This window comes from Somniosus microcephalus, chromosome 7, assembly GCF_052327205.1.
Source record: "Somniosus microcephalus isolate GS21.2 chromosome 7, FLI_Smic_1.0, whole genome shotgun sequence".
Taxonomy (NCBI): domain Eukaryota; kingdom Metazoa; phylum Chordata; class Chondrichthyes; order Squaliformes; family Somniosidae; genus Somniosus; species Somniosus microcephalus.
In genome coordinates, this window is record NC_140993.1 from 133289762 (window position 1) to 133317028 (window position 27267).

At 42.4% G+C, this 27267-nt stretch overlaps 1 protein-coding gene across 2 annotated transcripts in view; it reads right to left on the bottom strand.

Annotated features, from left to right (window-relative positions):
• Positions 1–27267, bottom strand: part of LOC147114896 (kinesin-like protein KIF20A) — a 71156-nt gene that overhangs the window by 39661 nt on the left and 4228 nt on the right. For both annotated transcript variants that reach the window (XM_085992967.1, XM_085992968.1), the window contains exons 4-13: positions 20452–20571; positions 18966–19104; positions 16835–17019; positions 15804–15912; positions 8376–8579; positions 7405–7516; positions 7140–7211; positions 5799–5945; positions 4339–4504; positions 642–836 (exon numbers count right to left, since the gene is read on the bottom strand). In XM_085992967.1, the coding sequence (XP_085849093.1) occupies positions 642–836; positions 4339–4504; positions 5799–5945; positions 7140–7211; positions 7405–7516; positions 8376–8579; positions 15804–15912; positions 16835–17019; positions 18966–19104; positions 20452–20571 (1449 nt within the window). The remainder of the gene's footprint in view (positions 1–641; positions 837–4338; positions 4505–5798; positions 5946–7139; positions 7212–7404; positions 7517–8375; positions 8580–15803; positions 15913–16834; positions 17020–18965; positions 19105–20451; positions 20572–27267) is intronic.

A 27267-nucleotide genomic window follows, 5' to 3' on the forward strand; every position in this document is an offset into this window, starting at 1 on the left:
TATTTCCAAGTCAGGATGGTGTGTAACTTGGAGGGGAACTTGCAGGTGATGGGGTTCCCATGAGCCTGCTGCCCTTGTCCTTCTAGGTGATAAGAGGTTGCAGGTTTGGGAGGTGCTGTTGAAGAAGCCTTGGCGAGTTGCTCCAGTGCATCTTGTACATGATATACACTGCAGCCATGATGCGCCGGTGGTGGAGGGAGTGAATGTTTAAGGTGGTAGATGGGGTGCCAATCAAGTGGGCTGCTTTGTCCTGGATGGTGTTGAACTTCAAGTGTTGTTGGAGCTGCACTCATCCAGGCAAGTGGAGAGTATTCCATCACACGCCTGACTTGTGCCTTGAAGATGGTGGATTGGCTGCAAGTGCTTTGGGACAACCGGAGGTCGTGAAAGGTGTTATGAATGCAAGTCTCTCTTACTTAATTGCTCTATATTTTAATTCCTCTACTATCAAGACTTGCTACTAAATGCTTATCCATGCACAATTTTTCTTCAAGGGTTACCCAATTAACATGTTGCAGACAGCATCAGTCTATAATCCTCAATATTCCATTAATTTCTGGAAAATTAAAAGTTGTCTACAGTTAGTACAGTCTGTTTTATACACAAGCTCAAATGGAGCTGAAGAGAATTTTAAACATTACTTCATGGCCCAAGGTGCTAACATCCAGCTCTTCATTTTCCTGCTCCTCGTCATCTTTAATTAGATGATCTTCAGAAAAGCAATTTTCAGCAGAGTGTGATTCACCAAGATCAGTGCATACCATCATACTGGCATTGCTCCCATTTATTGGATCAATAAGTTGCAGGTTTACTTTTGGGTGAATGATCTGAACAATCTGAAAAACAAGAGTTTCTATAAAAAGGTTACTTGAACATGTGTTCACAACTTCCAATTTTTTAGCAAGAATTATAAATATGTGCTAGAAGTATCTTCATTAGAAACATTTCTAAACCAGCCATCAAAATCGGGAAATTAAGCAGAATATTGCAGAGCTTTTCTACAAGTAAACATTTAAATTGTAAACTGTTGCCAGTGATTTTTGAAATTTGCCAAATTACAGTTGGTCAGAATATAATCTCTGCAAATGACAGACTTTTAATACCAAAGGTAATGATTTAAGTTTTGAATAATAGTATGGAAACAAGCAAATAATAAATATTCTACTAATTTATTTGAACTGAAATGTTATGTACAATTTCTAAAATAGGAACGAATATTTCATCTTCTCAAAATCCACGATAATGTTGACAACTTATAAGAACATAAGAAATGGGAGTTGGAATAGGCCACTTGGCCCCTCGAGCCTGCTCCGCCATTCAGTAAGATCATGGCTGATCTTGGGTTCAAAGCCACTTCCCCGCCCGCTCCTCACAACCCTTCACGCCCTGATCTTGCAAAAATCTGTCTATCTCCACCTTAAATGTATTTAATGATCCAGCCTCCACAGCTCTCTGGGACAGAGAATTCCAGATCTACGACCCTCAGAAGAAATTCCTCCTCATCTCCGTTCTAAAAGGGCGACCCTTTATTCTAAAACCGTGCCCCCGCGTTCCAGATTTCCCCACGAGGGGAAACATCCTCTCTGCATCTACCTTGTCAAGCCCCCTCAGTATCTTATATGTTTCAATAAGATCACCTCTCATTCTTCCAAACTCCAATGAGTATAGGCCCAGCCTGCTCAACCTTTCCTCATAAGTCAACCCCCTCATCTCTGGAATTAACCTAGTGAATCGTCTCTGAACTGCCTCCAATGCAAGTATATCCTTCCTTAAATAAGGAGACCAAAACTGTACGCAGTACTCCAGGTGCAGTCTCACCAATACCTTGTACAGTTGTAGCAGGACTTCCCTGCTTTTATACTCCAACCCCTTTGAAATAAAGGCCAACATTCCATTTGCCTTTTTGATTACTTGCTGTACCCACATGCTAACTTTGTGTTTCATGCACAAGGACCCCCAGGTCCCTCTGAACCGTAGCATTTTGTAATCTCTCTACATTTAAATAATAATTTGCTTTTTTATTTTCCCTGCCAGTGTGCGTTATATTTATATAGTGCCTTTAACGTTGTAAAGCATCCCAAGGCGCTTCACAGGGGCGTTATAAAAAAAATGAACACCGAGCCACATAAGGAGATATTGGCCCTGAAATTAGATCGGGGGCTTGCCGCACGTGCAAGCCCCCGATCTGCACTCACCCTGCGCGCCAACATCTGAAGCCCGGGCCTGCTTGCATTTCCTTTCACAGGCCCGGTTCAGCTGTCAGCGCGCTGTGCTAACCTGATCCAGCAGCGTAGTTAGTGCGATGTGCCGGCTGGGATCAGGTGAGCACTGTGCAGCCAATAAGGGGAGGGGAAACTCATTCCTGAGTTTGAGAGTAAGAACTGTCAAACTCATGAAAACTACGGGGGCCCAAAACACTATTTAAACTTTAAATAAAAATTAAAAAAACATCCCAATCATTAAATTAAGTATAAATAAAAGTTTTAAAAAATAATTTAAATAATAATTTTTTTTTTTTAATAAATTTTTAATAAAAAGGGTCTAAAACTAAACTTACCTTATTGTAGATTCTTTAAAATAATAAACCTGTGGAAAAAAAATTCTAAATTGTACTAAAACACCACTTACCTGTAAAAATAAATACTTACGTGTGCTTTTTACAAGCGTAAAGACCGGAGGCCTTTACACATGCGCAAATCCCCCAAAACAGAGGAAATCCAAAACGCACGCGCTGCCCCCTACAGCGCACGCGTTAGCCTCTTCACCTCTTGGGTTAGAGGAGAGGAAATGCCGGTTTTCAGCGCATGCGCTGTGCATGCTGAAAACCGGCATTTCCTCTGGCCAGACGCGCGAGTACCCCTTCCGTACTCACGCGTTTGGGGAGGAATTACTGCCCCATTAGGGCAGATGACTAAAAGCTTGGTCAAAGGGGTAGGTTTTAAGGAGCATCTTAAAAGAAGGAAAGAGGTGGAGGGGTTTAGCGAGGGAATTCCAGAACTTAGGGCCTAGGCAATAGATGGCACAGCCACCAATGGTGGAGCGATTAAAATTGGGAATGCTCAGGAGGCCAGGATTAGAGTGTAGATATCGGAGGGTTGTCGGGCTGGAGGAAATTACAGAAATAAGGAGGGATTTGAAAACAAGTAGGTCAGCGAGCACAGGGGTGATAGGTGAACGGAACTTGGTGCGAGTTAGGACACGGGCAGCAGAGTTTTGGATGACCAAGTTTACCGAGGGTAGAATGTGGGAGGCCGGCCAACAGTGTGCTGGAATAGTCAGGTCTAGAGGTAACAAAGGCATGGATGAGGGTTTCAGCAGCAGATTAGCTGAGGCAGGGACGGAGTCGGGCAATGTTCCGGAGGTGGAAATAGGCTGTCTTAGTGATGGTGCGGATATGTGGTCATAAGCTCATCTCGGGGTCAAATATGACACCAAGGTTGAGAACCGTCTGGTTCAGCCTCAGGCCAGTTGGCAGGGAGAAGAATGGAGTCAGTAGCGGGGACCGAAGACAATGGCTTCGGTCTTCCCAATATTTAGTTGGAGTAAATTTCTGCTTATCCAGTACTGGAGGTCAGACAAGCTATCTGAATTTAGAAGCAGTGGAGGGGTCAAGGGAGGTGGTGGTGAGGTAAAGCTGGGTGTCATCAGTGTACATGTGGAAACTGACACTGTGTTTTCAGATGATTTCACTGAGGTGCAGCATGTAGATGAGAAATAGGAGGGGCCAAGGATATAGATCCTTGGGGGACACCAGAGATAACGGTGCGGGAGCAGGAAGAGAAGCCATTGCAGGAGATTCGCTGGCTAAGATTAGATAGATAAGAATGGAACCAGACGAGTGCAGTCCCACTCAGCTGGATGATGGTGGAGAGGCGTTAGAGGAGGATGGAGTAGTCAACCATGTCAAAGGCTGCAGACAGATCGAGAAGGAAGGGGGATAGTTTGTCATAGTCACACAGGATGTCATTTGTGCCTTTGACAAAAGCCGTTTTCAGTACTGTGCAGGGACGGAGAACTGATTGGAGGGATTCAAACACAGAGTTGTGGGAAAGATGGACACGGATTTGGGAGGCAACAACACGTTCAAGGACTTGAGAGGAAAGGGAGGTTGGAGATGGGGCGGTAGTTTGCAAGGACGGAGGGGTCAAGGGTTTTTTGTTTTTTAAAGAGGGGTGATGACGGCAGATTTGAAGGAGAGGGGGACAGCACCTAAGGAGAGGGAACCATTAACAATATCAGCCAACATGGGAGCCAGGAAGGGAAGTTGGGTGGTCAGCAGTTTAGTGGGAATAGGGTCGAGGGAGCAGGCAAGACAAAAAGCAATGAATGATACCTTACCTGCTTAGCAATTGCTGAAAATTTCATTACATGAAGAGTCTCGTCATACATGGAAGCACACTGGTTTATATTAATAATCATACAAGCTTTGCCCTTGCCACAAAAGAAAGCTTGAAAGAGACGCGTCAACTTGCTCTCTCGGAAAGGAACAACAATTTGTTTCAGTCTAGTAGCCAAAAGATAGATCATGTTAGAAATGGTCATGTTAGAAATAGCACACAATGAAGATTTCAGAGTTCAAATCCTTCCATTGCAAATACCAGGACTTCTCAAAATAAAAATTGAAAGTGAAAAACAAATGCAAGAAATCTGCTACCTATAGAATCTGATCTTAGAATTCAGGAAGTATTTCACTGGGAACAATTAGGAAATAAGCATTCAATATTTAATTAAATATTAATAAAATTAGTTTCAATATATTTAAAATGTAATTGAACACATTAATTTGGGAGTATGCAAGTTATATGGGCAACTCCATATTTAGTCCTACTAAAGTCCACACACGTTTGGTTTAGATCATTAACGTCCATTTTGAAAGGAAGCACTTTTCACAACATAGTAGTATCTGTTTGTGCAATATCCATCACAAAATGGACTGACATTTACCAAATTTTCTGAAGCATTGGCAAAGTTCTCAGGGAAAAAAAATGCTATCTACACAAATTAGAACACAGCTATAAAATCACCCTATGACAGGAAGAATATAACAAGGTTAATTTTTCACTTCCCCCAAATAAAAGGTGTTGCTATAGAAACACACATGGGTCCTAGCTATGCCTGCCTTTTCGTAGGATATTTGGAACATTCTTTATTCCAGTCCTACTCAGGTCCCCTCCCACCTCTTTTTTCAGTACATTGATGACTGTATTGGTGCAGTTTCCTGCTCTCGCCCCGAACTGGAAAATTTCAACTTTTCGATCATTGATCTGAAATGTTAACTACTGTTTCTCTCTCTCTCTCTCTCTCCCCACAGGTGCTGCCTGACTTGCTGAGTATTTCCAGCATTTTCTGTATTTATCATAAGCCCATCAGAGAGCTCCAAGCTTTGGATGCCCTTCAATTCCCCCTCGTGGGAACGCATCTAGTCTGTACCCAAACTATCGCCTCTTTGAAGGCTTCCCATATATGTTAGGAATGTAGTAAGTAAGGCCTCCAGTTTTGCAAAAGTTTTTTTTTAAAAAAAGGGAAATGTGAATTTCTTTTTTTACAAATATGAATTTAAAAGAGTCAGAATTATAATCATTAAGTTCCTAAAAAAGATGGGAAATTCTGTTGGAAAGCAAATTTGAACCATCATCCATAACTGCAGAACATTCATTAGTCCTACACAAAATAAAAACACTAACCCGCTGTTCTGATGTAACTAAAAATTATACACGACTAGGATTCACAATTCTTAAAATCCAATATTTTTCACTCACTAAATTAATCCAAACGATCGAATTTATTTAATTACTTACTTATTCTGCCGCTTCTGCCGGAGTGCAGAAATACATTTGCCAAGGATAAGGAGAGAATTATTGATGTTTCCTGCCTCTTTCAGTCGATCTCCAAAAGTTTGTGCTTTATCACAACGCTCTGACCCAGCTAAATCGCACAAGGATAGCCTATAGTCAGCAAAAATATAAATTCTAAGCCATTGACAAAAGTATATTTCCCCTTTAAAGTAAAATATTGCTAAAGCTATGAACTGATCTGTTAAATGTCAGCTGTGGCTCAGTGGTAGCCCTCTTGCCTCAAAGAAGGTTGTGGGTTCAAGCCCCACCCTGGAGCACAAAATCTAGGCCGACACGTGCCGCCTTTTGGATGAGACATTAAACAGTCTGCCCTCTCAGGTGGGCGTAAAATATCCCATGGCACTACTTTGAAGAACAGGGCAGTTCTCCCCAGTGTCCAGGTCAATATTTATCCCTCAACGACCATCAGCAAAACAGATTATCTGGTCATTTATCTCATTGCTGATTGTATGACCCTGCTGTGCGCAAATTGGATGCCATGTTTCCTACATCACAATAATGACTACACTTCAAAAGTACTTCATTGGTTAAGCGCTTTAGGACGTCCCAACATCACGAAAGGCACTATATAAATGCAAGATCTTTCTTTTCTTTAACTTCTAGTTGTACCTCCTTCATTTTCCAGCTGAAGACTGTTCTTAAACAGGACCCATTTGTTGTGATTGTTCTCCTTAGAGCAGAAGTCAAGGGGAGAACCAATAGAGGTATTCAAAGTTAGGACGGGGTTTTGATAGAACAAGTAGGGAGAAACGGTTTCCTCTGGCGGGTAACCAGAGGTCATGGATTTAAAATAATTGGCAAAAGAACTAGAGGGGAAATGAGGAAAAAAAATTGTTCCAGAGGGTTGTGAAGATCTGGAATGCACTACCTGAAAGTGTAGAAGCAGATTACATAGGAACTTCCAAAAGCCAATTAGGCACGTACTTGAAGGAGGACTAATTTACAGAGTTATGGGGTAGAAGCTTGGGTGTGGGTCTAAATTGGACAGCTCTTTCAAAGAGCCGACACAGACATGATGAGCTGAATGGACTCCTCCTGTGCTGCAAGGTTCTATAATTTCTACATTCCTCATCTTAGTTGACAGAAAAAAGATTAAATGCTGCCCTTTGAGCTTTTCATCAAACAAAACTTGCTAATGTGGTGCCTTGGCACAGAACAGCATACAAATTCAAGACTGCAGGTTTAGTTTCAGCTTCAATTTACAAAAGGTACGATTGCAATAAGATGTGAAAATTGAATAATTGGCGTTATTGTTTAGTTAAATAAAAACAACTGGTAACTCACTCAGAAGTCCTGATAACATGGGGCTTGTCTTCACCAATTATTTCCATCAGTCGAATGGAGAATATGCTGTGACTGTAAGAAGGTAGTTTCAGAAGGTAATTTCAGACTAACCATATTTAATTTTATGTATAAAAGTATTTTGATTAAGATTCAAAATTTTAACATGGAATTAATTTTGGCAAATCAAACAAAATCTTAGGTTTACTGATTGATAACAACCAATTACTTCAATCTAAGGTAGTAACATTTAGAATCGCACACATACCTTCGGCTGGACTGTTGGTTTATTTTGGTGGAAGCCAAGCTTCGATTTTTATTTCCTATTTTTAGGAATCTGAAAGCTTCATCTGAGCTAGTAATGTTGATCCACTTTAGATCTGAAATATTCAGAACAATTCAAAACACAAACTTTAACCAGAATAAATATAATTACAGTCATTGGAAACAGTAAATATTCATACATTGGCCAGATTTCTATTCAAAGAAAAGTAGCAAAAAGATCGTTTTATCATTTTACTTTTCCAATCTTACTCTTCCCCTGAAAGGATCAACTCCTGCTGGAGTACAGTTCCTCGAGAGCGGTCAGCCCTCCAATAATTCAGCCAAGTGGGTATTTTTAATTTGAGCCAGATAGCCAATGTTATTTGACTATGAAGGACATCAGTTGAGCTTGATCCTCAAAAGAAAAAATTAGATATTCAAAATTGCACACTTTCCCGCAAGACTCAGATAGCAATTCAGAGCAGGAACCCTGCCCAGATTTCCTTTCCCAGCCCAGATGCAAGTGAATTTTCAATTCCATGTCAAAGGCTACATGTTCAAATTCTGGACATCTGGCGAGAACCTTGATGACACTCCATTGTTGAAGGTGCTAAACCGAGACCCCATTCTACCTGTTCAGATTAAAGATCCCATGGCACTAGTCGAAGAACAAGAAGTTCTCCCAGTGTCCTAATCAACATCTACCCCTCAGCCAATGCCACCATAAACAGATCATTCATCTTAATGCTGTTTGTGGGACTTGAGAAAAATGTCCGCATTATTTACCTACATTAATAAGTAGTCACTCGATTGGGAATCAAACCTTGGACCTTCTTGTCTATGGTTTAGTACGATATGATGGTCTTTACCCACCAGGTTCTCAGGGAAGATGATTTTAAACACATTTCATGTTAAAAAGAATTTATAAAGTACTAAATCTTAGATATACGACAGCTCATTACGATTAGGCTGCACCTTTAATGTAACTATTTCCTTTCTGATCTTCACAGACTCGCAGGTTTTGACGTTTCTGGCATTTTAAAGTTGGCATTGCATCCAATAGGTCATACACATATTCATTGTAAATCTCACAAAATGAAACCCATACTGAATATCTCAGTGGTCTTTGATCAGTGAGGCCTGTATCAGATGCTGTCGAGATGACTTCAGAATGCTTTTCTGTCAAAAAAAATTTGAAATAAAGATTAGATCTTCTAAACCCCCTCAAGTACTCCCAAACAACTACTACAGTAGAGATTACAGGAAATTAGGCTTCTACCACCAATGTTAACAACAACTACTTCTGGTTATATAACACCTTTAACATAGTAAAACATCCCAAGGTGCTGCACAGGAGTATTATAAGACAAAAAATTTGGCACCGAGTCACAAAGATAAATTAGGGCAGCTGACCAAAAGCTTGTTCAAAAAAGGTAGGTTTTAAGGAACATCTTAAAAGGAGGAAAGAGAGGTAGCGAGTTTTAGGCAGGGGCTTCCAGAGCTTAGGGCCTAGGCAACAGAAGGCACAGCGACCAATGGTTGAGCGATTATAATCAGGGATGCTCAAGAGGGCAGAATTAGAGGAGCGCAGATATCTCCGGGGTTTGGGGGGGGGGGGGGGGGGGGGGGGGTTGTGGGGCTGAAGGAGGTTACAGAAATAGGGAGGGGCAAGGCCATGGAGGGATTTGAAAACAAGGGTGAGAATTTTGAAATTGAGGCGCTGCTTAACCGGGAGCCAATGTAGATCAGCGAGCACAGGAGTGATGGGCGAATGGGACTTGGTGCGAGTTAGGACACGGGCAGCAAAGTTTTGGATGACCTCAAGTTTATGTAGGGTAGAATGTGGGAGGCCAGCCAGGAGTGCATTGGAATAGTCAAGTCTAGAGGTAACTAAGTCATGGCTGAGGGTTTCAGCAGCGGATGAGCTGAGGCAAGGGTGGAGATGGGCGATGTTACAGAGGTGGAAATAGGCAATCTTTGTTATGCTGCGGATATGTGGTCGGAAGCTCACTTCAGGGTCAAATATGACACCAAGGTTGCGAACAGTGTAGTTCAGCCTCAAACAGATTTAAGGGAGAGGGATGGAGTCAGTGGCTAGGGAATATAGTAATATGTATGCTTAACCATATAGGATACTATATGGTTAAGCAGATAGTAAAAGGCTGTTATGGCTTTGAAAGTGAAAGGCTGAGTCGCTAATGCAAGTTCCAATCTAGACTGGGATAGAGTCTTGCTAGTCTTTCATAGGACATGCGAGAGAGGCTGATTTAAACCGAGCTCCGAGGAGCGGGAGAGGCGGATCTGCGAGAGGAGAGGCAGGAGAGGCTGGTTTAAACCGAGTCGAGAGTGGGAGAGGCGGACCTGCGAGAGGAGAGAGAGAAGTAAAAAGTAATCGAAGTGTGACATCACCAGAAAGCAGGAAAGTGATTGGTTGGTTGTTGAGTATTTCGCTCTCTCGCTTTTTTCCAAAACTTAAATTTTGTGGTTTACAGTTTCTAAGGTCTCTGTTGTGTAGCGAGGACTGCTGGTAAACAAGGGCCCTTGAGTATATCATTTAGTGTAATTGGTGGGATTGATTTGATTTAATTTAATTTGAATTAATTAAAGGGTAAGTCATGGCAGCACAGCTCGGCACAGTCGTATGCTCCTCCTGCACTATGTGGGAAATCAGGGACACTTCCCGTGTCCCTGATGACCATGTGTGCGGGAAGTGTATCCAGCTGCAGCTACTGGCAGACCGCATTGCGGCGCTGGAGCTGCAAATGGATACATACTGGAGCATTCGCGATGCTGAGGACATCGTGGAAAGCATGTTTAATGAGTTGGTCACACCGCAGGTAAAGGCTGCATAGGCAGGAAGGGAATGGGTGACCGCCAGGCAGAGTAGTAGGCGCAGGCAGGTAGTGCAGGGGTCCCCTGTGACCATCCCCCTCTCAAACAGATATACCACTTTGGATATTGTTGGGGAGGATGGCTTATTGGGAGAAGGCAGCAGCAGCCAACTTCCTGGCACCAGGGGTGGTTCTGCTGCATGGGACGGGAGGAAAAAGAGGGCTAAAGCTATAGTAATAGGGGATTCTATTGTAAGGGGAATAGATAGGCGTTTCTGCGGCCGCAAATGAGACTCCAGGATGGTATGTTGCCTCCCTGGTGCAAGGGTCAAGGATGTCTCAGAGCGGCTGCAGAGCATTTTGGAAGGGGAGGATGAACAGCCAGTTGTCATGCTGCATATAGGTAAAAAATGGGATGAGGTCCTAAAAGTTGAATATCGGGAGTTAGAAGGTAAATTTAAAAATAGCACCTCAAAAGGTAGTAATCTCAGGATTGCTACCAGTGCCACGTGCTAGTCAGAGTAGAAATAGTAGGTCATTTCAGATGAATACGTGGCTAGAGGAATGGTGCAAGGAGCACCCCCCCCCCCCCCCGCCCGAGTGGCAGGCAGTGACTAGTGGGGAACCCTGGGATCGGTCCTAGGACCCCAGCTATTCACAATATATGTATTAATGATCTAGACGAGGGAACTAGATGTAATATCTCCAAGTTTGCAGATGACACGGTGGGCCTGTGTGCTGTGAGGAGGATGCCGAGAAACTCCAGCATGATTTGGACAGGTTGGGTGATTATACTGCATTTGCCATGCGTCTGCCCAATGTGGATAAATGTGAGGTTATCCACTTTGGTGGCAAAAACAGGAAGGCAGATTATTATCTGAACGGCAATAGATTGGGAGAAGGGGAAGTACAACGAGACCTGGGTGTCCTTGTGCACCAGTCGCTGAAGGTAAGCATGCAGGTGCAGCAGGCGGTTAAGAAGGCAAATGGTATGTTGGCCTTTGTAGCGAGAGGGTTTGAGTACAGGAACAAGGATGTCTTGCTGCAGTTGTACAGGGCCTTGGTGAGACCACATCTTGAGTATTGTGTGCAGTTTTGGTCGCCTTATCGGAGGAAGGATGTTCTTGCCATGGAGGGAGTGCAGCAAAGATTCACCAGACTGATACCTGGGATGGCAGGAATGACATATGAGGAGAGATTGGGTCGATTGGGCTTATACTTGCTGGAGTTTAGAAGAATGAGAGGGGATCTCATTGAAATTTATAAAATTCTAACAGGACTAGACAGACTAGATGCAGGAAGGATGTTCCCGACGGCAGGGGAGTCCAGAACCAGGGGTCACAGTCTAAGGATAAGGGGTAAGCCATTTAGGACAGAGATGAGAAGGTATTTCTTCACCCAGGGAGTGGTGAACCTGTGGAATTCTCTACCAGAGAAGGCAGTTGAGGCCAATTCATTAAATATATTCAACAAGGAGTTAGATATATTTCTTAAGGCTAAAGGGATCAAGGGATATGGAGAGAAGGCAGAGACAGGGTACTGAGTTTGGATGGTCAGCCATGATCGCATCGAATGGCGGAGCCAGCTCGAGGGGCCGAATGGCCTACTCCTGCTTCTGTTTCTATGTTTCTATGTCTGCTCCTTTTTGGATTTAAAAAATTTAAGTTCACAACGGTTTTAGTTAAAAAGCCCTGGGGATGGCACACTTCAAATTTTCAGTGCAACACCACAGTGTGCAATTGGAAAATTTCCATTACCGCAAAGAGATGTGTTAGCACAGAAAAAGCCAGTCAATTCTTATCAATGCTGAATTGAAACCTGTCAGGTGCTGAATTTGCATCATCCTATTTTTCTGCTTTCTCCCCATACAGGTAGACTATCCTTTATCCGAAAACCTCGGGACCAGCCGAGTTTCGGATAAAGGAGAATTTCGGATTTCGGAAGGTGGGTCGGCGGGGGGTCGTGCGCACGACTTACGCGTAAGTCAGTCGGGGTCAGCGGGGGTCGGGGTCGGCGGTTGTCGGGGCCGGCGGGGTCCGCGGGGGGGTCGGCGGCTGGCGGGGTCGGCGGTTGTCGGGGCTGGTGGGGGGGGGGGTCGGCGGTTGTCGGGGCCGGCGGGGCCCGCGGGGGGGTCGGCGGTTGTCGGGGCCGGCGGGGGGGGGGGGGGGGGGGGTCGGCGGTTGTCGGGGTCCGCGGGGGGGGGGGTCGGCGGTTGTCGGGGCTGGCGGGGTCGGCGGCTGGCGGGGTCGGCGGTTGTCGAGGCTGCCGGGGGGTCGTGCGCACGACTTACCCTTTATCCGAACTTCCGCAACCGGAACCCTCTAAAAACCGAAGGTTTTTTCGTTCAGCGTATCATTCTCTATCATTCTTAAATAATGATAGAGTACCTTTCTGAATGCCATAATTGACAAGCATTGATTACTTGTGAAAAACATTCCAATAATATGAAAAAGTTTATTCTAATCTAGTGTTTATCTCAAGATTATAGCCTTTTGTTCTTCCTACCAATTTATCTATATTTATTGTGTCTATTCCTTTTATCATTTTGAATAACCCTATCAAATGTCCCAATTTTCTCAGTTCAAGATTTCCGCCCCAGTTGTTTGTCTTTCTTCATAACACAGACCCTCATCTCTGGTATCACCCTGATGTGTCTCCAGAAACTACAGAAAATATTTAAGATGTGGTCTAACTATATTATACAGTATGCAATTCCTCAATATAAACTCCAAAATCCCATTTGGCTCCTTAATGCAGCTTTTAGGATAAAAGAAATGCTGTCCACCCACTTGTGTATCTGCACACCTAATCCCTTTTACTCCCCCACTGCATTCAGACATTTACCCATTTAAACTATATTTCCAATCTTTATTCTGGTTCTTAAAAATTGTATTTTTTTTTATTCATTCATGGGATGTGAGCTACGCTGGCAAGGCCAGCATTTATTGCTCATCCCTAATTTCCCTGGAGAAGGTGGTGGTGTGCCACCTTCTTGAACCGCTGCAGTCCATGTAGTGAAGGTACTCCCACAGTGCTCTTAGGTAGGGAGCTCCAGCATTTTGACCCAGCGATGAAGAAGGAACGGTGATATACTTCCAAGTCAGGATGGTGTGCGACTTGGGAGGTGGTGGGGTTCGCATGTTCCTGCTGCCCTTGTCCTTTTAGGTGGTAGAGGTCGCAGGTTTTGGAGGTGCTGTCGAAGAGGCCTTGGCAAGTTGCTGCAGTGCATCTTGTAAATGGTACACACTGCAGCTATGCTGTCGATGGTGGAGGAAGTGAATGTTTAAGGGCGTGGATGGGGTGCTGATCAAGTGATTTGCTTTGTCCTGGATGGTGTTGAGCTTCTTGAGTGTTGTTGGAGTTGCACTCATCCAGGCAAGTGGAGAGAGTATTCAATCACACTCCTGACTTGTGCCTTGTAGATGGTAGAAAGGCTTTGGGGAGTCAGGAGGCGAGTCACTCACTGCAAAATTCCAAACCTCTCACCTGCTCTTGTAGTCGTAGTATGTATGTGGCTGGCCCAGTTAAGTTTCTGGTCAACGGTGACCCCCAGGATGTTGATGGTAGGGGATTCAACAATGGTAATGCCATTGTATATCAAGGGGCAGTGGTTTTGTTGGGGATGGTCATTGCCTGGCACTTGTATGGCATGAATGTTACCTGCTACTTATAAGCCCAAGCCTGGATTTTGTCCAGGTCTTGCTGCATGCAGGCATGCAGCTTCATTATCTGAGGAATTATGAATGGAACTGAACACTGCAATCATCAGCAAACACCCTCACTTCTAACTTTATGATGTAGGGAAGGTCATTGATGAAGCAACTGAAGATGGTTGGGCCTAGGACACTGTTCTGACTATTCACACTTTTCTGTATTAAACTGCATCTGGCCATTCTCCTGTAATTTTCAGCATTCTTCTGGCAGTTTTCTATTCAGAGTTGGATCAGCAAACTTTGAGACAGGTAGCCAGCTAGTGCTCCATCATCCGAGAAATGTTAATTTAACACAGCCTTTCAACCATCTCTATCCATACAACCACTTTCCCCTTTGACAATGGCCCCAATTTTCTCAACCAATTTCTTAATGGGGCTTTCTATCATCAAATGCTTTTTGAAGTTCATAAAAACTATATCTATTGTATTGCCCCCAGTCTATACTTCACATTCTCTCAACGGGTTTCATCAGGGTTAATCAAACATGACCTAGCAGAAAATCACAAACCAGCATGCCTGGGCTAGTTCTCTGAAAGAACTATCCAAGTTCCATTCCCCTGCCCTTTCAAATTGTTTATGAACCAATTCCCTTTTAAAAGCCATTATGGATTCTCCTTCCGCTACAGTTTCTGGGAGGCAGTATCCAAAGAACCATCCATGTTCAAAAAGAAACTTAGAAGCTCTCCACCTTGTTCTTTTCATAATCTTTAAATGCATGTCCTCTAGTTAATGATGCACTAACCAGTGGAAATAGTTACCCCTCCCATTCAAAACCCTTCATAATTTTGAACACCTCAGATATCCTAGCTCCTCTAACCTTTGCTGCTCTACTGAAAAGAGCCCAAGTTTCTGTAATAATTCTTCATAACTAAATCCTCATTCCTAGTAGCATATTATTTAATTCTAAACCTCACAGAATTTAGGAAAGATGTCAAGTACAACAGTGGCCTAACTGGTGAGTTGTATAGGTTTAGCCTTGCCTCTTTGCTTTTACTCAATGCCTCCAACTATAAATCCTTGAGATCCCATCTGCACTTTTTATTTTTTAAAAAGCTTCAATACAGCATCCCAATAAAATAAGTGTATCTGAACCCCAAGTCTCTCTGCTCCTCTACTTTTCAAGTTTTATGCTTCACAAATCCATGTTGATCCATTTCTATTCAGTCTATGCATTTATCTCCAATTATAGTCTGTAGTCATTTCCTACTACGCTGTACTGACATAAGGCTAACCAAATATCAGATTGGGCTTACCTCTTTCCCCCTTTTCAAACAGAGGTACAATATTTGCTACCCTCCAGTCCTGTGGCATAGCTCCTGTCTCTAATGATTCTTTTATTACACTTCAGAAATTTCTTCATTGGCTGTAAAGCACTTTGGGACGTCCGGTGGTCGTGAAAGGCTCATATAAATGCAAGTCTTTCTTTTCTTTTATTAAAAAGAATGTTTAGTTCATCCACTAATTCCTAACTAATCTCTTTCAAAATAAGTACCATTTGGTCCTGGATTCGTTTTTTTTTTTTTTTTTAAGCACTCAGCCCCTTAATATTTCTTATACATGTATACATCAATTGGTTGCACTTCTACTTCCTCATCCACAAGTTTTTGAGGACTTAACCCTTCATTTGCCTCCAATACTGAAACAAATTATCAGATAATGCTGCCATTTCCTTATTTACCACAATAATCTCAAATTCTAAAATTATTAATTCTAACATATCTTCTACCCCCAAATTCTACAGTCTATGATGGGTATGAGTCAACTCAAAAATCATTTAGTGCTTAATTGTGCAAAATAAATCCTTTTGACAAAACAGTTGTATGTATGTAGAAATAGGATCCATTAAGATAAAGAGATACCTAGCTGATCGAAGGCTATAGACACTGCCGGAGTGATAGAGCTTGGCTGTGCCAGATCCTTTTGGCTGCTGCGGATGGTGGTCATGCTCAAACGACGACATTCTGACTCCTAGAAGAAAAGTAGATGCTAATTTCAATATCTATTTGTATTCCTGAAATATGCAGGGCATATAGCACTGAACCAATCCAATGGCTCTGTCCTGATAATCATAGCTAACCCAGTTTAAAAAAGGAGATATGTTAAAACATCAAAAATGTATGCATCTCATTTATTTTATATTACAAGATCCACATAGTGCACCCGTAGCAATCAATTTGAACAAACATTACTACAGGACTCTCTACCAGAGAACTGCATATTTATTGGAAGGTGAAACCAGCAACTCTGGACTATATCATACCACAGTAATGTGTTCAAGTTTAATTTGTGTTTGCAACCCAAAACATTGCGTTAATCCATACATGAAAAACAGGTAATGGTAGTTTAATCAATATTGAGCCGCCTATTAAAAGGAGGAAATGGCCTTGTAAACACAAGTTCATTCTGTTCTATTGTAACATTGGGAACATTGGCACTAGAATCAACAGCATTAAGAGAAGTACATCAATTAGTGTTTTTGAATAGTCCCAGTTATATTTCTCTCCCAGTGAAATCTCCTTAGCATTGGAAAAAAAAGACTAAATTCTCATGTCACCAATAATAGAATACATTATCTAAATCTATTGAATAAAACAGGCAAAAATAGGTGAGTTATGGTCATTTCCACTGGTGGAATGTAAATGCTACACTACAGGTTTTCATAATACATCACATCAGCTCTAATTATAATTTGGCACCATCTGCAAAAGACCGGATTTAATAAAAATTAGATAAAATTTGATTTATAACATTTTGCTTTAATTCATGTACATTTCAGTAGGACACAATACAAAATTAATTGATTTAGAAAGAAAATTTATGAATATTACTACTTTCCAAAAATAAAGAGTTTCATAACATAAATCAGTGTTCATTTCTAGAATCATATCACCTCTCTCAGCGTGGAAAACACTGCAGCCTTGATAGCTTCTTCTTGCCAGGTTTGGTGACTGTCCAGTTTTAACACCTCATCACCGATATGTGGCTTTAAATCCATCTTTTGATATTGTCTGCCTTTTATGTGATCAAACAGCATGTCCAGTGACCTTGGCAAGATACCACCATCTTTAGCAGTACCTATGGTTGACCAAGAGCATAAGTATCTGAAGGGGGTAATAACATTCCACATTTTACAAATAGGTGAGCAAGTCATGACTTCAATTTCTGAAAGTCTTAAAATTAGAAATTGGAATGTATTTAAATATTACATTACTGGCTGCAGAAATTGAAGCACTGAACACTTTAATTTTAGTAACTTTAGAAAGGTTAAGACTTCAATTTTATAGTTTTCACACCTAGGCCTTAAAAATCAGAGGTTCATTTGTCTTGTCTCCTGCAGTTTACCATTTGTGCAAGTTATATACAAAGGTTACGTTTGGAAATACTGGATAAGTTGTCAATGAAATCAAGCTACTTCACCAGATCAGGATAGGAAAATCCCCCCTGGATATTATATTAGAATGCCAACAACAGTACATGGATTTACCTAGGATAAATTTAAGATAATGTATATAGTTAATATAAATTAGAAATATATATAGTTAAACAAAAAGGGAGTGCATCACAAAAGATACAAATGGCTGTGATCTATTGACCGTCCAATGGGATGCAAGTCATGTGTCAGACAATTAGTTGGTTATTGTTTGGATTCCCTCAAACCATAATTTTCAGAGTTTCTGGAATTCTTTGGGGGTACCTTGCCTTCATGACCAAGGTCAGAACATGAGGACAAGTAGCAGAATGGCTAGCAAGCCAGCTACAGCACAGATCGGCTTAAAGTTAATTACTCAGACTAGCAAAAAGATGGGAAGTAGTATTCCACAAGGATCGGTGCTGGGACTACTGTTCTTCACCATTTACATAAACGATTTGGACTCTGGAATTGGAAGTATAATTTCAAAATTTACAGACACCAGTAGAATGATAACAATTTAGACACACAACTGTCAGTTCTGGTAAGTTCCAACTATCAAATACTTCAAACTAGGGGACAACCATCTTAATGCAATTGACAAAGAGCAAGCTAACCATCCAATATAAATATAGAAAATGTATTTTTTTGTGTGAATGAGCTTTGTTTTGGCACACAATTTGAAATGATACTTCAATGGGGAGTTTACCTTAGAAAGGCAGTCTACAACCAGCAGAGACACCGAGCTAGTTTAACTCTAGAAATGGTCAATCGCATGAAGTGAACATCCATTTAAGGTTCAAAGATAGTTCTGAGAATAGCAAAGTTTGCAATTACTGTAAATACACTATTATGGAATACTGTTAATTTAGCTATTCTTTATTAAATTATGTTTGGCTTATAGCCGGAGTTTTGGTCCAAGAGTATATAGTCAATCTGCCTATTGAAAGCAAGTAGAAGCATGTTGCAGTAGATGACACATTCTGGTAAGCCAACTCTAGATCATAGGGGAACAAGGTCTGCTTATAGAAGTAGTTAGTGATGTTGAACCAGAATAGAATATCCAGCACAGAATCCAAAAATGTAATCATAACTTATTTATTTAATTAAATGGAACAAAAGTTCTAGATTCCAATACTGAAAAGCCTCTGACAAGGCCAGAGGAAATCTTTGATTACAATCTACATCCAACTTAATCTACAGAAAATGCTGGAAAAACTCAGCAGGTCAGGCAACATCCGTGGAGAGAAATTTGAGTTGACGTTTCGGGTTTGACCCTTCTTCAAAACCCAAAACGTCAACTCAAATTTCTCTCCACGGATGTTGCCTGACCTGCTGAGTTTTTCCAGCATTTTCTGTTGTTATTTCGGATTTCCAACATTTGCAGTATTTTGCTATCCAACTTAATCTAGATATGTATTACACTACCATAGTCATGGAGGAACTGAACAGTTTTATCTTCTTGGAAGTTTTACCCATGGTTTGAGTTGGACATAGTCAACAATAGGACAAATTGTACATGGCCTTTTGAATACAAGAAGCTCATAACCAGTGATAATTCTTCTTTGGTACTGTATATTTTTATCTCTTTCTTCTCCCTCTAACTCCATACCTTGAACAGTGTAGGTCTTCCCAGCATTTGTAACTCCATAGGTAAACACCAAACTGTTTTGCCCTTGGAGGTATTGTTTAACCAGATCTTTTACTGTGCCGTCAAAGAATTCTTTCTGACTGGTTTCCTGCCCAAAGATCTAACAAAAGATGATAAAAGAACTGGGAAGGAATGTTACATACTTCTAAATTATGACCAATGCAGTACAATGAGCAGAACCCAAGTATCAAAAAATATCTAGAACCACAACTATAAGGAAAGACTGAACAGACTAGGGCTCTTTTCTCTAGAAGAGAGCAGAGAGGTGACCAGATATTATAATTATATAGTGCCTCCACTTAAATCCAAAACTAGGGGCCATAAATACAAGAAAATGAATAAATCCAATAAGGAATTCAGGAAAAACTTCTTTACTCAGTGGTGAGAATGTAGAACTCGCTGACACACACAGGAGTGGTTGAGGTGAATGGAAGGATATGTTGATGGGGTTAGATGAAGCAAGTTGGGAGGAGACTTGTGTAGAGCATAAACACCAGCATAGACCTGTTGGGCCAAATGGCCTGTTTCTGCAATGTAAATTTTATGTAAATACAGGTACAACCCCGGTAATCCGGCACCCTCGGGACCAGGCCGGTGCCGGACCACTGAAGGTGTCGAAAGTCACCACAAACACCGCCACCACCTGCTCCTCCTCTTCCTGCTGCTGCCCTCCCTGTGCCACCGCCGACCCCACTGCCCACGGGCTGCTCGGGCTCGATCGCTCCGCCGAGTCATCGGTGATGCTGCACGGTCCAGGTGCTGATCCTGACCCGGCGGCGGTCCCGGGACCCAAGCCAGACCCATCCCAGGGAGGGAATGTGACAGCAGGACCTTCCTCGTGCCGGATCACTGAAGGTGCCGGACCGTCGGGTGCCGGATTACCGGTGCACTACCTGTATATGCATTTTAGCAATTTTACTCCCGCTTTCATTTTATGCAAAGGTTGCAATTTACAAAAAGCAAATTCAGTACAAATAATCCTTCAATGTATTTTATTCTGGCAATTAGGGGTTTGAGCAAGGAAATACAAAAGTAAACAAGCACATTTGTAACTATAAATAGTAATTATGGGCCATAAAAAAAATATAGGCAAAGGACACTTTCTGGATGAAAAAAATGCAAATGGTGGAAAACTAAGAAAACAAAAGCCAATGTGGGCAAAAGTTTATTTTCAGTAGAAGAAACAGATTTAATTCTGAACAATTAAAACAATTCAGAAAATTTGCTTTGTGAAATATATCTTCAGAACTGCTGTGGAGTACTCAAGGGAAGAGGGTGTATTACAGAATTGTTTAAAAAGTCAAAAGCAAATTTTGTAAATTGACAACCATTTTCAAAATGAAACAGGACAAGTCAGGATGCAAACACACCAATTACAGCTCAGAAGTAGTCAAGGGCAGTTTCTAGCAATCACGATTACTAATATATAATAAAAGGCGTTACTCACCTGAGAAAATGTAAACTTATGTACAGCTTGTCCAATGCCTCTTTCATTATTCTTCATAGTGGTTGAATGCTTAGGTGCTGCCAACACAACAGTTTCCGAATCTTCTATTATTACACAGTCCTGAAGCACACATGAAGATTGCAAAATCAATAAGGTTCATGCCAAGCTCACAAAACAGCATCAGTAGTAGAGATGACAGATATGATCTCAGTGCAACAAATAGGAGTACAACTAGCTTGCATCCAATGGGCTGGAAATATCCAAGAGAGTAGACCCTATTAATATAATTCTAATATAGCAATCAATCACTATCAATGAGTCTACAACAGACCCAGACATGAGGCATGGAAAACCCCCAGTGGTGGAGAGCTTTGGGAACCATAAGTCCAAAGTTATCTGTTCCTCCCGAGCATACTACACTTACCACACATCATGTCTCAAATTACTCAGATATTAGATCCCAAAATATTACTTTCTGAAAGAAATCTATTTAATTTACATTTGAGTGAATCAATACTAACTGCTTCCCCCGTCATCCTAGGGAAGCCTATGCCATAGATTGACCACTCTCTGAAATATTGACCCCAATATTTGCGAGTAGGGTGTGGGAGAGCCTGGTAGTGCAGCAGAAACCTGGCAAGGCCGGGCACGCAGAGGTGTGGCCCAATTTCACAGGAACTCTTCTATCATTTTATTTCTTCCATTTCCTGCCCAGCAACCGGCAAATTGACAGGCTGGGGACAGTCCCCAGCAAATCGGGAGGGAGCGCACGATCGGGGTGTGAGTGAGCCTCAGATCGGGGATTGGGGTGGAAGGGAGGGAGCGAGAGGATTTGCGAATGGAACTTAACACTGCAATCATCAGCGAATATCTTCACTTCTGACCTTATGATGGAGGGAAATTCATTGAAGCAGCCGATGATGGTTGGGGCTAGGACACTGCCCTGAGGAACTCTTGCAGCAATGTCCTGGAGCGGAGATGATTGACCTCCAACAACCATCTTTCTTTGTGCAAGGTACGACTTCAGCCAGTGGTGAGTTTTCCCCCTGATCCCCAATTACTTCAATTTTACTGGGGCTCCTTGGTACCACACTTGGTCAAATGTTGCCATGAATTCAAATCACACTCAACTCACCTCTGGAATTCAGCCCCTTTATCCATGTTTGGACCAAAGCTGTAATGAGGTCTGGAGCCAGTGGTCTGGGCAGAGCTCAAACTGAGCGTTGGTGATCAGGTTATTGCTGAGTAAGTACCGCATTATAGCACTTTTGACAACACCTTCCCTCACTTTGCTGATGATTGAGAGTAGGCTGATGGGGCATTAATTGTAGCCCACATAACTTGAGTTTTCCCAGTATCCATTCATGTGTGCATTTTGGCTGCCACTCTGGACCCAAGCTGATCACCTATTTCCACTTTTTTTCTTCCCACCCCTCCTTGACCGCGCTCTCTTGTCATCATGCCTCCTTTCATTTCTCCTGTCTCAGGTACTCTACCCTACCAAATTCCTATCCTAACTTTTCATTACTCTTCGACCTTCCTACTCTCCTGCCACGGTCCCAGGCTTGACGTCCTCTTATATAAGCCTACAGCTTCCCTCGGTGCCTCTCTTGGCATGCTCCGAAGAGCCCATCAAGGCCAAGTCGCTGCCTCCTCACAAGCAGCAACCCCAACTGTCCCATCCTACTCTCTCCCAAACCACCCAACTTCCTGTTCTGGCTCCCATGTTAGCTCATATTGTTACCAGTTCCCTCTCCTCAGGTAGTGCCCGTTCCTTCAAATCCGCTGTCATCACCCTCAAAAAAAGCCCTTGACCCCTCCCGTCCTTGCAAACTACTGCCCCATCTGTTGTTCTTAAACAGTCTTCTTCTGTTCAGTTGAGTAGTAAAGAATTCAGTCTTATGGTTACAATCACTTTATTTTTCCTACTTTAACATAAAAAACAATCTAAAAGCGGAGTATAACTTCTTCAGAGTACAGCGCAGTTTACAAGCGGGGTTTCTTCTGCAGTTCTGAGTATAGGCATGCACTCAAAAAGGTTTCACTTCTCAACATAACAAAAGCTTCTTTCTTTATACACTATTTTCTTTCTCAAACTGGAAGTGGCCTGGCTTTATTTGGTAGTCTCCATTCAAATGCACTGTCCTTCAGCCGATTATTACGCACAGAAGTTTACATTTCTCATACAGTCGTTTACATTCAACGTACTGCCCGTCAACCGATCTGTACTTCAAGATCCCCTTGCAGAGGTTGCAATGGTATGTGGCGAGAGGTTTACAGTATGGCAATACTATAAATATCCCAAGGCCTTACTTCAATCTTGAACACTGGCTGTTGCTAAGTGAAATCTGTATCTCTCTATTGTTGCCAACCACCTTTTTTACCCTATATTGAATGAACTAAACATGAACATCTTTCAGAAGCTGAATTAACTGAGTTCCATATGCCAACACCATCTCCAACCTCCCCTTCCTCTCCAAAGTCCTTGAACGTGTTGTCGCCTCCAAAATCCATGCCCATCTGTCCCAGAACTCCATGTTGAATCCCTCCAATCAGCTTTCTGCCCCTGCCACAGTACCAAAATGGCTCTTATCAAAGTCACAAATTACATCTTATGTGACTATGACAAAGGTAAACTCTCCTTCCACTTCTTTCTTGACTGGTCTGCAGCATTTGACACGGTTGACCACGCTATCCTACGCCAACACCGCTCCACCGTCGTCCAGCTGGGTGGGACTGCACTCGCCTAGTTCCATTCTTAACTATCTAATCGTAGCCAGAGAATTACCTGCAACGGCTTCTCTTCCCGCTCCCACATTGTTAGCTCTGGTGTCCAAGGATCTTGCCTTGGCCCCCTCCTATTTCTCATCTACATGCTGCCCCTCAGCGACATCATCTGAAAACACAGCATCAGTTTCCACATGTACGGTGACGACACCCAGCTCTACCTCACCACTACCTCCACGGTCTCTAAATTGTCAAACATCCAAAACTGGATGGAGCAGAAATTGCCTCCAATTAAATATTGGGAAGACCAAAGCCATTGTCTTCGGTCCCTGCTACAAACCCCAATCCCTAGCCACCAACTCCATCCCTCTCCCTAGAATCAGTCGGAGGTTGAACCAGACTGTTCGCAACCTTGGTGTCATATCTGACCCTGAAATGAGCTTCCAACCACATATCAGCGCCATAACCTAGACCACCTATTTCCACCTCCGTAACATCGCCCATCTCCACCCCTGTATCAGCTTATCTTCTGCTGAAACCCTCATATGTCTTTGTTGCCTCAAGACTTGACTATTCCTGGCTGCCCTCCTACATTCTACCCTATGTAAACTTGATGTTATCCAAAACTCTGCTGCCCATATCCTAACTCCCACCAAGTCCCATTCACCCAGCACCTCCGTGTTCGCTGACCTACAGTGGCCGCTGGTTAAGCAATGCCTCGATTTTAAAATTCTCATCCATGTTTTCAAATCCCTCCATAGGAGCAGGGGTACAGCCCACTATTCAAGATCATGGCTGATCTTAGACCTCAGCTCCACTTCCCCACCCAATCCTTATATCCCATAGTTTCCAAAAATCTATCGATCTCAGCCTTAAATATACTCAACAACTGAACATCCACAGCCCTCTGGGGTAGAGAATTCCAAAGATTCACCACCCTCCGTGAAGAAATTCCTCCTCCTCAGTCCTAAATAGCCGACCCCTTATCTTGAGACGATACCCCTAGTTCTAGACTCTCCAGCTGGGCAAAACAGATTCTCAGCATCTCGGTCAAGTCCTCTCAGAATCGTATACATTTCAAGGAGATCACCTCATTCTTCTAAACGCCAGAGAGTATAGGCCCATTCTACTCAATCTCTCCTCATAGGACAAACCCTTCATCCTAGGAATCAATCTAGTGAACCTTCGTTGCACTGCCTCTAAAAGGCAAGTATATCCTTCCTTTGGTTCAGAGCCCAAAACTGTGCACGGTACTCCAGGTGTGGTCTCATCAAAGCCCTGTACAATTGCAGCAAGACTTCCTTACTATTGTACTCCAAACCCCCTTGCAATAAAGGCCATCATACTATTTGCCTTCTCAGTTGCTTGCTGCACTTGTATGTTAACTTTGTGTTTCATGTACAAGGACACTCTAATCCCTCTGAACACCAACATTTAATAGTTTCTCACCAGTTAAAAAAAAATTGTTTTTCTATTCTTCCTACCAAGTGAATAACCCCCCATTATACTCCAGCCAATTAGGGGTAGAAAGTAGTCACAGACTCTTGCGTGGGAAGCACATGGCCAAAGTAAAAACACGCACAGGCACACAGGCGCACACGCACACACTCTAGGAGACTTGACTATTCCAGCACACTCCTGGCTAGCCTCCCACGTTCTACCCGCCACAAACTTGGTCATCCAAAACTCTGCTGCCCGTGTCCTAACTTGCACCAAGTCCCATTCACCCATCACCCCTGTGCTCGCTGGCTTACATTGGCACCCTAAGTACTAGAATTCCCTCCCTAAACTTCTCCACCTCTCTTCCCCCTTTAAGACGCTCCTTAGAACCTACCTCTTCTGCCCCAATATCTCCATATGTGGCTTGGTGTTAAATTTTGTTTGATAATGCCCTGAACACCTTGGGGACTTTTTACTACATTAAAAGGCACTATATAAATGCAAGTTGTTGTTGATATATAAATAATGCCTAGCAATTTGTTGAACCAGCTTGTACTAGAAGAGTGGTTCTGTAATCTCAGCAGAGAGCTAATGCTTGCAGAGGATATGGGTCAGAGAAGCAGGGCTACAATGTTGTTGCTCAATCTCCAACCCACACTCCCTGTAAATGTGGCTTCAATGTTGAGTGCAGAATCACCCTTTATTTCCTTTCAGAGGCCCTTCCTGTAAATTTACTGTACAATTTTATTCATCCTTCTGGGAAAAAGACCCATCTGGCTTCCCTTCATTCTGCCCCAATTTAACCTAATCACGACACTTAGTCAGATATTTAGGGTTATTACTCATGGATGTGACAAATGTTCTAATCAGTGACCAGAATTGCAAGTTAAATCCTGTATTTAAATTTAGGGGATTGGACAACATTAAAAACAAAAAAAGTTTTGAATCTTCATTAACAAGGCCACCAACTCATTCCAATGTATTCACCCACCCCCTCCCCCCCTAGAAAGTTACTGTTGCAATAAGGCCACCATTTTCATCTTGCTAAGTTTTAATTGATTAAATTGATAACACCCTTGCAGCAAACAGACTCAACATATTCAAGTAAGGAATCCCAAATACAATTATCTGCAACATCTCATTCCAAATAAAAAAGTGCACCCAGGGTTCGTCTTCCACATACATTAGGACAAATTTGTATCAATAAAGGAGATAATTTTCCATGAATCTTCCAAAAATGATGTCGTTTTCCACATGGCATGTTAGCAGAGGAAAGGAGGAAATAAACATATATAGCATCTTTCACAACCTCAAGATGTCCAAGCACTTCATGCAATATGTGGGTAGAACAAATGAAGGACAGAGACACGAGTTGCTAGCTCATGTGCTTGCTTTACTAGGCCAGAGTGAACTGAGCATGCTCATACTAAAACATGTGACAAAAGAGTACACTACTTTCCCCTTAAAAAATGTATTCCCCTCTCAAATACAACAAAACTATGGTCCCACCTTTCCCAGCATTACATGTACCACAACAAAAATTCCTGGCATTTTTTTAATTTTTTTTTTTAATAAAGTGAACTACAAATCCAGTTTAATAACAGATTTGCAGTCTTCCTGATCTCCCTACAAGTGGTTTTGGTGTGAAACCAATTTTCGGGCGGTTTGGTTTTGGTTCAAAACTCAAAAGTAGGTGGTACCACCACTCTGTTTCCCCACTTGATACAAACTTGCTCAAGAAAATTCAGTACGACAGTTATGGAATGGTTTCAACTCTGTATCCAGACATTGATCAGTCCATCCATTCAAGGTGTTTTCATACACCATCTTCAGTACACCATCTTCAGTACGGAGTCCTTTTGAGTCTCATCTGCAATCTCAGTTGCATTCACGAGAAAATCTTTGTCAACTACACCTAGCGTGAAAATAGTACCTTCACTCCCAACACAAGTCCTCATGTGGCAACCTGGACAAGGCATCTGCGATTGCATTCGGCTTTGAAGTGCGATATTTAATCGTGTGGTCATAGTGACAACACTGCCCAACGTTGCATTCTTGATGTGGCCAATGCAGGGATGGCAGATTTGTGCCCCAATATTGCTAGGAGCAGTTTGTGATCAGTTATCATGGCAAACTTTCTGCCGATCAGGAACTGTTGGACTTTGATTCCAAACACTTCCTTTTCAATTTGCACCTAGTTTCTTTCGCTCTTTGAGGGTTCACGATGCAAACACGATTGGTTTGTCTTGGCAGTCATCCATTACGTGGCTTATGACAGCTCCCACACCATAGCTAGAAGCATCACACGCAAACTTAAGCTCATGCTTTGTGTTCTAGTGCACAAATACAGCACAAGTAGAGCATCGCTAGAGAGACTTCTCTTACAGCTTCTCTTAAGCTTCCTGTTCGCGTACATCCACTTCCACTGGACATCCTTCTTGAGGCGCTTGCGCAATGGAGCCAACATGGTCGCTAACTCAGGTAAGAAACATGCGTAGTACTGGACCATTCCAAGGAATTATCTTAACTCAAGACACATTGTGGCTTTGGAACATTGATGACAGCATCAACCTTTCCCTTAACTGGTTGCAAGTCATTTGCATCAACTTTCAGACCAAGGTGCTGAATCTAAAGCTGCACAAAAGCACA